General features: G+C 35.8%; 1 protein-coding gene across 4 annotated transcripts in view; it reads right to left on the reverse strand.

The window, feature by feature from the left end:
- Nucleotides 1-12622, reverse strand: part of PAM (peptidylglycine alpha-amidating monooxygenase) — a 167171-nt gene that overhangs the window by 47797 nt on the left and 106752 nt on the right. For all 4 annotated transcript variants that reach the window (XM_070742973.1, XM_070742975.1, XM_070742976.1 and 1 more), the window contains exons 13-14: nt 1973-2160; nt 884-955 (exon numbers count right to left, since the gene is read on the reverse strand). In XM_070742973.1, coding sequence (XP_070599074.1) covers nt 884-955; nt 1973-2160 — 260 coding nt within the window. The remainder of the gene's footprint in view (nt 1-883; nt 956-1972; nt 2161-12622) is intronic.

The following is a 12622-nucleotide window of genomic DNA, read 5'->3' on the forward strand; positions in this document are numbered from 1 at the left end:
TCATCTAATAGACACATTTTGCAAGTTAAGTTCCCATAGATAGAGGTAAACACCTTCACAAAATAACAATTGCAAACACATTTAAGGTACTGATGGAGAAATTACAAGCTAGGTAATCTTCCCTTTGCATATTGATCCATACTGGATGTGTAACATTACATATGCTATATAAATAAAAAAACTATATATTTTTATAAGTAAGTATTACATAAATTTAATTCAATTATCCATTCTTTAACCTATAGTGAAGTACAAGAAATCAGATCCCCAAAGAAAACTTTAATAAAACACTAGATATTAATGGTTGATTTGTTTACTGTAAGCCTTGAAAAACATGGAAACAAACCTATTTCACACATTTACATTGAAATAAAATTAATATTAATATCAAATATTAAAACACAGAAATATACTTATATTGTGTGCAGATTTCAAATTTCTTGCCAAGCTACTCCACATTAGTGTAAACATAAATTATAATGTTATAAATATCAGTGTCAAAATGTACTGCTTACAAAATATGTATGCATTATTTTTCTGTTATTATTTTTTGTAACTAACAGCTACAGATTAAATGTTAACTCCATTTAGAATACAGTAAAATCTAATAATATGTTTACATTATTATATTAGATTATTATTAGATTATTACAATTATAGAAATAAAAAAATAAATAAACTTTGAAAAATCAAATTAGATTGTGCTAATGGAGGCATTTGCAAGTTTAGAGGTTTGTAACATTTGGGACACTACGACATAGTGGCAAGGACAACTTTTGTATGTATTAGCAAAGAAAAAAGAAGCTTCAACTATGTTTATAGGACTTCAACAGCTCTAACATTAAAATTATAAAGTATGTATTTAAAGGAACAAATATCATACCCTGATCTAAAATCTCCTCCTCTTCTCTTTTTGGTTGCTGCATTATCATACCTGTGCCTTCATTTTTGATTTCTAAAAAAAAAAATGAAAGAAATTTCATATTACAAATATGAAATAAATTATTAGAAAATTTCATGGAAATGCTTATTCTTCACTCCAATGACATTTAGATCAATATTCCATAACCATGAGTTTAATCTACTAAATGGTCCTACTAAACAAACAAACAAACAAACAAACAAACAAACAAAAAACCCTTTGTCTGAACCCTAATCTTTTACCAGTATGTTTATACTGGTAAAAGATTAGGTCTACCAGTTTTAAGCTAAAAGTTTGGGAGACCACTAGATGGGAGCAATAATTGAGTTAGTTGCCGCATAATGATTGCTTGGAATTTTGTACAGTCTAACAGGATGCTTATAAAATGAAGGTATTTATACCAGTTTTATAGGGAGCCTTACTTTTCTCTTTAGATAAGCACCTGTACCATTCAACCATTCAACCATTTCTTGACTGTAGTCACACAATTTGGGATTCAAGTGAATGTACTAGTAAATGTACTAGTAAAAACAGAATATGAGCAAGCTTCATCTAAATTGAATCTCTACATTATTTTTAATTTTTATTTCACTTTTTCTTCCAATCTGGATAATTAAAGAAAGCTAACACAAAACATAAAAAAGGATAAAGGAACAGAATTAAAATTCAACCAATAAACATTAGCACTCTTTTTAATGTTACATAGAATTAGACATATTCTAATAACAGATTCTGGCTTGGATTTGGTCCAATTATTAATATTTATTTATTTCATGTATATTAAGATTTAGAACAAAGTAATATGACAACTAATTATTTAATTCTTAAACCCTGAAATGCTACATAATGCCATACCAGTTGAATGTACTGTTCACTACCTGGAGGGCTATGATGAATATTTTGGCATATTTTGTTTGGCTACATATCTAAATATCAGTATGTTTACATAGGTATAGCAAGCACCTTGATTGACTTCCTCACATATACTCTATATGTTCAGACATATCATTCTTTCCCGTAGTGATATTAGAAAGGAATAAATATTTTTACCTTCATTATGTCCATGGGCCATCATAGTCATATCAGGCTTGACTGGAATAGGGATATTTGCTTCTTGAGGTATGCTCTTGAATATCTCTGGCTTAATGTTCTGTGTACAGATCATGGATGAAACTGCATATTTGGCTTCCATGTAATACATAATGTAGAAATTGCACATTTCATCCCTGGCTGTGCCCCTTCATCAAAATATGAATAGAGAGAAAAGATAAAATATAAATTTTAGCTAGAGAAAACACACTTATAAAGATTAATGTAAAATATAGAAGAGGGAAGACATCTTCCAATTACAAAGTCAGATAGTACCATTCTTTAAAAATATTTCACATTAAACATGCATGGGGCTCTTGAAATAAAAGCTATTATCTCAACTGTTTGCTTAGCATTTATTAAGCACATTGTTTCACATAGTTTTATGAAGTATATTAGACCTTAGTAGAAATTCCTAGCACTTTCCGCCTTCAAAGGAAACTTTTTTCCACTGACAAATGCTTAGTTATCACTCAATCGTATTAAGGCCACGCCTGCTTAATTGTGGCTTCTATACAATTAATTTTTGTTTTATTTTTGCAGATATATTTCACAAGCTTCCATCAAAATGCATCCAGCAGTGCAGATTTCAATCAAGATCACTTATATGGAATGCAACAGTATAAACTATTTATTCTTTCCTGAAGAATTCTCCTCCACCATCCCACCACCCATCTAGATGATATATTCCATTTACAAAATCATTAATAATTTACACTTTTAATTTAGGGCTCTTCTATTTAATGCATGCCAGATTCATTGTATTGCTTCTCCTTTGTTCTGCAAGGCCACAAAGTATAGATCCAAGGTTTTTTTAAAAAAAACAACTAGTTTCATTATGTTATTATGGGACACTAATTGTAGCATCTTTTATTTAGATTAAGTGATGCTATAATAGTGATGCTGCAATTTTCCCCTAGCTTAGATTGCAAGCCTTTTTCTTTTCTTTTAAAGAATTAATGCAGAAGAAAATTAATGAATAACGTAACAGTGTTTTCAGCATGACAAATCCATTTATGTATTCATTACAAATATTTCCAGGCCACCCACTCAAAACATACACCTGACAGTTTGCACAAAATATTAAATATAAAAGCCAAATGAAATTCAAAACAATACAATTCAGTGCTCACCCAAGTAATAGTCAACCACTAACCCACAAATGATGGCTCCAACAAAACTGTCTGCCCTAGACCTAGCTTGCAGGAAGCTAATAGAGAGAATGCCAAGTGCACCTTTGGGAACAAGGGATTCTGTAATGTCTTCACAGACAAAAGAGGAGGGTTACTTAGGATCTGTGTTGATTGTTATTCGTACAGAGACAGAAGCATGAACATTATTCCTCTGCCTGTCCAGACACAGCAAATTCCATTTAGAAAAGACAGTCCTTAAGGAATGCCAAGCTATATAGGACTATATTAGTCAAATTCATAACCTTAAATTGGAACTTGAGATAATCCATCCAGCAGCAGATAATAGATATTATATTTACAATGGCAGCACTCACTCACTAATCACCTTAGTTGTCTCATTTTGTACTAACTGTATTTTCCAAAATTGTTGCATCTGGAAAATGTTACAGTAATCTACTGTAAGTGAGTAAGTAATAAGAGCATTGCTAGACTATCTTGGTCCAAATGAGGCAAAAATCAGTTTATCCATTTCAGCTGGGGAAAGACCATCTAGAGCAAAATTTCCACCTGCTCTCACAACTTTATGGAGAACATAAGAATAGCCTGATTGGATTATACCTTAGCTATCTAGCTAGCATTCTGTTTCAAGCAGTGCAACCCAGATGCACCTAGAAGGCAACAAATAAAAGATCAAGGCAGCTGTTCACTCCCATTGTTGCACTTGGGTATCTAATAAGTAAAGCCAAATTGCATCTGTATTTGGAGGCAGCATTCAGTAATCAGGTCTATTAGGAATTTCTCTAATCTTTTCCACCAGACTGATTACATGCCAATGAAGACACTTTTCTTCTTATTAATTTAAAATATTCTATTAGTCACTACGTAATTTCTAATTCTTGTCCATATGTCAGTGATGAAGAAACGTGTTCTTTGTTCAATTTACCATGCATAATTCTATACATCTGAAACATTTCTAAGCAGTGTTCCCTCTAATTTTTTTTTTTTGGGGGGGGGGGGGGCGGAAAAGTATAGCGGCAGTCCCTTTGGGACTGGGCGGCACAGAAATAATAAATAAATAAACAAATAAATAAAAAACAAACAAACAAACAAATAAAAAACCCACCCTGTTTTGCCTCAGAGAATTTCAAAATAAAATACTGTACTGTGTGTCTATAACAGTGAGCTCATAATAGGGCAACTCTATCAATATCAAAATGCCACTTAAATAGTTGAGCTAGTTTCAAACTAGATTTTGATTTTCTTTCTCTCTTCCTTACTCCCATTCTTTTTCTTTCTCTTTTCCTTCCTCTCTTTTTTCTATCTGTTTCTCTCTCTTCCTCTCTCTCTCCTTCCCTCTCACTCTTTCCCTCTCGGCTTCTGGGCAGGTTTGGAAAACTCTGAGTTGATGGTGATTTTTAAGTGAGCGATTGCTCACTGCTCAGCTTAGAGGGAACTATGTTTCTAAGTACTTTTTTCCAATGTAAACAAACCAAATCATTGCTTCCTATGCTTACATGGAAGGTATTCATGCCCTCTGGTCAACTGCCTTTTCGGTTGTCCTTTTGTATATGTTTTTCAGTCCCATGATACCTTTTCTTTAGTTCTAATGACCAGAACTGTACCCAAGATATTAAATGTGGAAAAATGTTTCATAAGGGACAATAACATATTAGTTGACTTATTATGTATTTTCTACTGACCTTTTTCAAGGCCAGTAGAAAATACATAATAAGTCAACTAATGTTAATGTCCCCCATGAAACATTTTTCCACATTTAATATCTTTATTTATCAAGGAAATTGTCTTCTTTATAAATACTGCACATCAGGGGTGGGTTCTTCCCAGTTTGGACAAGTTCACCTGAATCAGTAGCAACCCACTGGTGATGTCACAATGACATCACTGAACTGGATCAGTTGGTACCGGTCCATGGGCACTGCCATCTTTTTTTTAAAAAAGTTCTCAACATTTTAATTTTTTTTTTATTCTTTACTTTTTTCCTTTTGAGAATATACATAAACCAAGTTCCGCCACTGTGCATGAGGTAACGATATTTTTTTCAGCTTTTTTTCCCTTTGGATTTTTCATTACTGCACATGCATGCATGCATAAACCCACAAGGCGCAGCCACGTAGCACAGAAAGGAGTGAACTGGTAGCAAGTAAATTGTAACCCACCCCTGCTGCACATCATGTAAATGATTTTATTTACTTCAATATACTTTTTTACTTTCTTGGTTGACCACTGACAATTCAATCCTCATTATTTGATTACACAAATATGAATTTCTAGCCCTAATGTGGAACAATTTATATTACGTGGTATTGAATTGCATTTATCTATCTATCTGTCTGTCTGTCTGTCTGTCTGTCTGTCCGCCCGCCCGCCCGCCCGTCCATCCATCCATCCATCCATCCATCCATCCATCTATCAATCATTTCAATTTCTAGGCTGCTCTTTTCCGGAGACTCAGCGCAGCTTACAACACAGCCACCGTTGCTTTTAATGTCCTAGTTTAATGTCCTAGAGAGAAGAAATTCATAGTCTATTTGTTTCTTCATTCCTTAAATAAATTTTTACCTCCTCAGAAACAAAAACTGAAAGTTGGAAACTATAAATTGAATTAATTAAACAAAGAAAGAAACTTTTGCAACCCACAGGATATATTAGGTTAATTTGTATATCAATGTGTTGAATAGCACTAGGCCTAAAACAGATCCTAATGATGGTCACTTCTTATCTCTTTCCATTGTGAAAACTGCCAATTTATTCCTATTCTTTATTTTCTTTTGTTCAATCTGTTACTGATTACTCAGCTGGCCCAGGAGCTTTTGATTAGGAAATTTATGAAAAGCTTCTCAAAAGTGTAAATATACAATGTCAGTAACCTTATCTAGAATTAACAATGAAGCAGTTGTGAAACCAGAATGTTTGTGAACAAACATAAACTGTCTTACTGGGGTTGAGTTGAAGCTTGTTTCTACCTCTCTAGTCCCTCGTAAAGTTCCAGATATTAGGCTTAGATTCCCACAACTGTTTTGACCCAGCTTCGCCCTGGATATAATTGTATGCTACTTCACTCTAGAGTGATGAAGCAGCGTACAATTATATTTTACATAAACTAGTGATGATTTCTCCCAACAGTTTATATAGCTGTTTAAAATCAATGGGAACAAAGATGAATGTTTATCCTTTATTATAACCATTTCTTATTGATCACTGCTTAGTAATAGATAAGGAGACCCGAGTAGAAAAAAGTGTCTACTAAGATAGGCTTCATATTTTTTTCTGAGTATAAGATGCACCTCCCCCCCCCCCCAAAAAAAGAGGGTGGAAATATTGGTGCATCTTATATGCCGAATACTGCCATTTTTGGCAAACCAAAGCCCACCCCCATGTCCCATTTTTACAAAAAAATGGGCCATTTTTCAAAAAAATGTGGTGCACAGAGAATTTGGAAGGCTTTCAGAGTGCTCCTGGGGGCTAGGGGAAAGGCAAAAACAAATATCCCAAATATCTCCGGGACCGCCTTCTGCCGCATAAATCTCAGTGACTAATTAGGTCCCACAAAGTTGGCCTTCTCCAGATCCCGTCGACTAAACAATGCCATTTGGTGGGTCCCAGAGGAAGAGCCTTCTCTGTGGCGGCCTGACCCTCTGGAACCAGCTCCCCTTGGAGATTAGAACTGCCCCCACCCTCCTTGCCTTTCGTAAATTTCTTAAAACCCATCTCTGCCATCAGGCATGGGGGAATTGAGACATCTCCCCCGGGCCTATACAATTCATGTATGGTATGTTTGTGTGTATGTCTGCTTTAATAACGGGCTTTTTAAAAATGTTTTTAAATTATTAGATTTGTCTTGAATTGTTCTATTGTTGTGAGTCACCCCGAGTCTATGGAGAGGGGCGGCATACAAATCTAATAAATAAATAAATAAATAAACAAACAAACAAACAAACAAACACAATTTTTGTGTTTAAAAAAAAGCAAAAAATTGGCTTTTTTTTTTGCAAAACGTGGTACATTTTTGGCCTTCCCCCAGCCCACAGGAACACTCTGCAACCCTCCCAAACTCTCTGTGCACCCCATTTTTGCAAAAAAAAAAAAAAAAAAAAACCCCAGGTGAAAACAGTCAATTTTTTTTTGCCTTCTTCAGCTCCCAGTAGCATCCTGCAGGCTTCCCAAACCTTCTGTGTACCCTGTTTTTTGCAAAAAATGGGTAAAGAACAGATCCATTTCTGGGGGAAAAAAAGGCTGTGCAGAGGGTTTGGGAGACCTGCAGAGTACTTTTGGGGACCGGAGAAGGCAAAAATGTCCATGTTTTTGTAAAAAAATGGCCAATTTTTTAAAAAAACCCAGATGCGCAGAAGGTTTGGGAGGCTGGCAGAGTTCTCCTGACAACTGGGGAGGCTCCCAGGAGCACTCCCCGTCTCCCGGGAGTGAGTTTTACTTTCCTATCTCTTTGAAAATTTGGTGCATTTTATACACTGCTGTATCTTGTAGTTCAAAAAATAGTTTCGGAAAATTCGGGGTGGGATTTCAATCTGTTGTATTCCAGGCTCTTGGAATGAAACCATCGACTCCAAACTTACTATTTCATGTTACAATCACACTTTTTTATTATGAAAATGTAGCATAAAGCAAAAGCAGTCTGAATGAAATGTCAGCGAGTATTTTTTTCTCTGAAGGTGAAAAGCAGATAAGGTGCCAACTTTGGCCTAATGACATTCCATTGCGACAGGGGAAGGAAATTCAGCATAGAGGAGATAAATCATCTCATCAAAGTTCTAATATTTAAGCAGTGCCTGCCAAAGAGTTTTTAACAAGGCAGGAACCAGGGTTTTTTTGGGGGAAGGCATTTTCAAGCACCCCAACTCTAACATATCTTTATTTATTTATTATTTAGATTTGTATGCCGCCCCTCTCCGCAGACTCGACATCTTCCATGAAATGGTGTTGAAACCTCACCCCGAATTTCCCAAAATCCTTTGCTTCCATACTGGCTGGGAGTGGCATCACACCCCCAAGAGGTAAAGCTGCAAGCTTATTTCCTTTTACTATAGAAGTCCTGTTGTCTTCTCAGAAACTTATCTGATACCTAGCATCTAATAGTGGATTATCCCCTCTAATGTCTCTTCATCCTCTGACTGAGACCACTCCCCCATTGTGATATCAGCCCCCTCTGGTGGTTCCTCAGGATCCTCCAGGTCATTTTCTCCCTCACTCTCACTCTCTGCATCAGGGTATCCAGAGGGGCCTGGCTCAGCCTCCTCAGAATCTGACATTACCAGAGGTGGACAAGAGGCACTTGCAACAGTATACAAAGATGTAGCTTCTTAGAGAAGTTTCTAATATTAGGAAAGATGAAAAGAAAATAAACAGGATCAGCAGCATGAAATCAGATGAAATCAGTTACTAATGGTGACATTGTTGGAAGATCTTAAATACCAGATTAGGGTCAAATTATTCTAGAGAAAATCTTTGTGGTTTCTAGGAGCCAACATTGAGGATGTCATATAATCATGTCAAAAACTCATCTTTGCCGCCAGGCTTGGGACTCTTAGATCTTCCCCTGACCACTGAATGCCTTAAGTATGATTGCTGAATGTTTGGTTTAATATTGTAGTACTAATTGGATTATATTACTGTTCTTTTTTATATATGCTGTGAGCCGCCCCGAGTCCTCGGAGAGGGGCGGCATACAAATCCAATTAAATAAATAAATAAATAAATAATCAATGAATACAAACTAAGGTAGAGTGCAACTACTATAAAGGGTGTCTCCAATGTTCAATCCTGTTGTGTCACGTTGCCATCATCTGATGTATCACAACTTTTTCCCCTTCATGGAGCTGGGAAGGGTGTGGCCTACATGTGGGATGGGTGTGGCCTACGTGTGACACATCTGGCACATGGGCCACCAGTTTCACACCCCTGCCATTGGTGATCCAGTACCATACTTGAAATATTGAAATGATTGCTTTATCCTGAAAATATTATCCATTAGAATAGTTGTATTATTTCTTTTTCTGTGTTCAGGCCTGAACTCAAACGGAAAAATATCATATAATTTGTTTCATAAGGAATATTGCTTCTTAAAGAAGAATCAATAGAATATTTAAGCATCTTTCTTCAGAAATAAAATATGTATTCCTGCATACAGAAAGTTTAACATTTGTTTCAAGAGGTTTATACTGATAATGCATTCATTTTGTGTTCATTTTGTTAAGAGGGCTCAGTGGAAAGAAAAGATGTGTGAAACACAGAAAAATATAGAGCAGAGAGCAAAGACCATTGAAAACCTTTGTCTATCTCTCCCTCCATCAATTAGTTTTTGCAATCAAATCAGTCAGCCTATACTAATAGAATGATGTGGGGGTAGACTACGTGCAGCTTCCAAAGACATCAATGCTTACTCTTATCCTGTGGCATCATGCAGCATTCATTTATTCACCATAGCAACAATAATGACATCTGTCAGGAAGCGAATGAGACCTTCCCAAAAGAGATTTGGTATCCAGCCTTTTTAAAATATGGAACCGTTCCAGAAAGCTGTTTTGCCTCAGCAAAATTAGTGTTAGCCTCCTCCTTTTTAAATTCATTTCCTCTCCTTCCAGTTGATTTAGATAGCTGTCAGAAAACTGCCACCTCTTTAAAACATAAATAAAACCCTGAAGTGTAATTGAGGAATAAAACTAACTTTCCTACATGTATTAACAATATCCAAACATTGTCAATATTTTTAACACAGCACATTTGCTATCCTTGAAGATAAAGAAGTAGGCTATTTGTTATGACTAGTTATTAATGAGAAACAAGATATCAGTGGGAGACAAAAGTGTTTTTTTGTATTTGCTGAACAATAATGAGCAATTAGACACTTGCTCTACAAATATGGATGGGGAATCTTTTTCAACCAAAGGGTAGTTTTTTTAAAGTAACTTTTCAGAAACCGTGTGTCCAGTACAGAGGGCAAAAGAAGAGCTGGAAATGACAAGTTCTGCCATCCAAATATGGTGTTTTCCAAATTTTTGTGAGAATTATTGATGGATGCGGAACAGTTGCAAAATATTAAGTCTGATTGAATTATTGTTTAGGTAACTGTTTCGGCTTCTTAGGTATAGAGGAGCTTTCACCTCCTCTATATGTCAGTGTGTTCCGTTTTATTTCACACTTGTACTCTATTTGCCTATCTTCCACAGCAGTTTGTTTGCTTTTATCAACCCAACTCAAACAAAGGGACTCTGGGCAGTGTACCAAAGTCAACTACAACTACAAATCCCAAAGAAAACAACATAATACATTAAAAGTCAACTCATACCACAAAATCACCACTAAACTAAAACATACTCATCAAGCCCAAAGATGTGGAAAAAGAGCCAGGATTTGACTAATCTTTTAAAGACATGCAAGCTCAGGACAAACTCTATATTTGGATGTAAATTGCACGGGCTCCTAACATGCCTCCAACATCCCATAAGGTGGCATATTGTCAGTGAAAAGTCTTGGGGGCATTTCATCTTTATGTCTATCCATCTCTATCCTTGGGATGGATAGATACCGAGAGAGCAGAGGTAGTTCTGCAAACTCCTTTTTATGTCTATTTATTTAAAATAGTTTGATAGTTTACAAGATTTGTATGCTGCCCTTATATTTGTTTGACTATCCATATATATATAATAACTCCGAGAAATTCACAGCCTGGCAATAAAATGTAAAAACAAACAATAATACCATCAACAAAAATGTATCTCACAGTGTGTGGTGGAATCTAGGGGGAGTCACTAGGGGGAAGAAGTCTTTCAGGAGGACCTAAGAACAAATCAGTCAGATTTGCCTATGTAGGAAGAGCTGTAGAGTGGACCGTCCTTAAGTGTTCACAGGGTATATTGGAAAGTTATGCACATTGTGTTTTAGTCCTGCAAGATTCCTTCTATAGGTGAAAGACAATAAAGAAACAACTGAGTAAAGCATCATGTTGTACTTAGTTTGTTATACCTGACATAGTGTCACCACAACATCACTTCTCCATACATTCAATGGCCTCCATTCACATCTTAACTCAATGCTTGGGGTAAGAACCAGGTCTTTATAGTCTTGTGGATGACCAAGATGGTAGGATCCCTTTGGATCTCAGGGAGGAAGCTAATCTAAAGGGCAGGATTCGTTATGGAGAAGATATGATTCACCAGACAACATTTACAGGATGAGAGTGCCTACCCTATTTGTCATTTCATTTCATTTTATTTTGCCAATAAAATCTAGTATTAAGTTTAAACAAAATCAGTAAAACAAAGTAAAAACAGCCATTAAAACACATCCCAAGAGAACCCCTTAAAAATGTCTATAGGTGATAACCAGCATCTTTAATTGCTTTGAGAAATTTACTGTGAAGTATCAGAGGTTGACAAGAGTTCGTGGAGGGCTAGAATGGATGAGTATTCACATCCAGAGTCTACCACTAGTCAAAAATAAGCACATTCAAACTACTGATTTGCTTGAAGACCACAGTACAAAGACATTGTTTGAAGGTTGTGTTCATGTGATGTTTCACTTAACTGTGTTGCTTAGCAAAGGAGTTGTCAATCCCAGTTGCGATTGTTAACCTAGATCTACTATAGGACCTGGTTCTATACATACTGTATATTTTTGCATTAGAAAAGCTGTTATGTGGGTTTAATAAGGAACTCAAGCAAGAACACTCTACTGTACTCTATTCTACTCTACCTTATCTTACGCTATCCTACCCTACCCTAGAAATTTTACAGTTGGTGAGTTATAAGATGAAAGCAATAATTTTTGTGCCATATTATATTAACTCTATGAACGAGGTACAGATACTGCATTTTAGATGTCTTGATATTGTCTCTTAATCATTACACATGTTCACTACTAGAACACATTAATTCTTTATTCCTTGCAAATGGATCAATTTCCCATAATGATTATGATGCTTTTAAAAATGATCGTTTATACATCCAAATTTCATTGCAGTATGTAACATGACATATACAAATTGATCTTAGCTGACTCTACTAAGTTGCAGAATAGATGTCATTGAAAGGGCTTCACACATATGTGTGTACTAGATCAAATCTGTCAGGCTTCAGAGGGCTCAGCAGCAAATGATGACTCTGAAGACATAGAACCGATTATTCATTGCTTGGCTAATCTTGGCAGACGACTCTTAGAAACCTCAGCTAGACTAGAGTCTTTATTGAAAAAAGCCTGTAACAGTTAATTGTCACAGCAGAATAAGGAATTCTGACCCTGTTATGTCTACCCTCCAGGATTTAAACACTTGGCTTTTTTTCTTGCATTTCTCAGCCAACTGAAACTTGGCCAGTCTCTTGATCGCTTTGATACAAATAGAACACGTTTTCACAATACTTCTCGCTAACCCCAAAACTGTTGATTCCAGCTTTGTCAGTTATACTAATAGCCACAGCAATGATTTGATTAATGTGCACATGAATAT

The sequence above is a fragment of the Erythrolamprus reginae genome, chromosome 2 (assembly GCF_031021105.1).
Source record: "Erythrolamprus reginae isolate rEryReg1 chromosome 2, rEryReg1.hap1, whole genome shotgun sequence".
In the NCBI taxonomy this organism is placed as follows: Eukaryota; Metazoa; Chordata; class Lepidosauria; order Squamata; family Dipsadidae; genus Erythrolamprus; species Erythrolamprus reginae.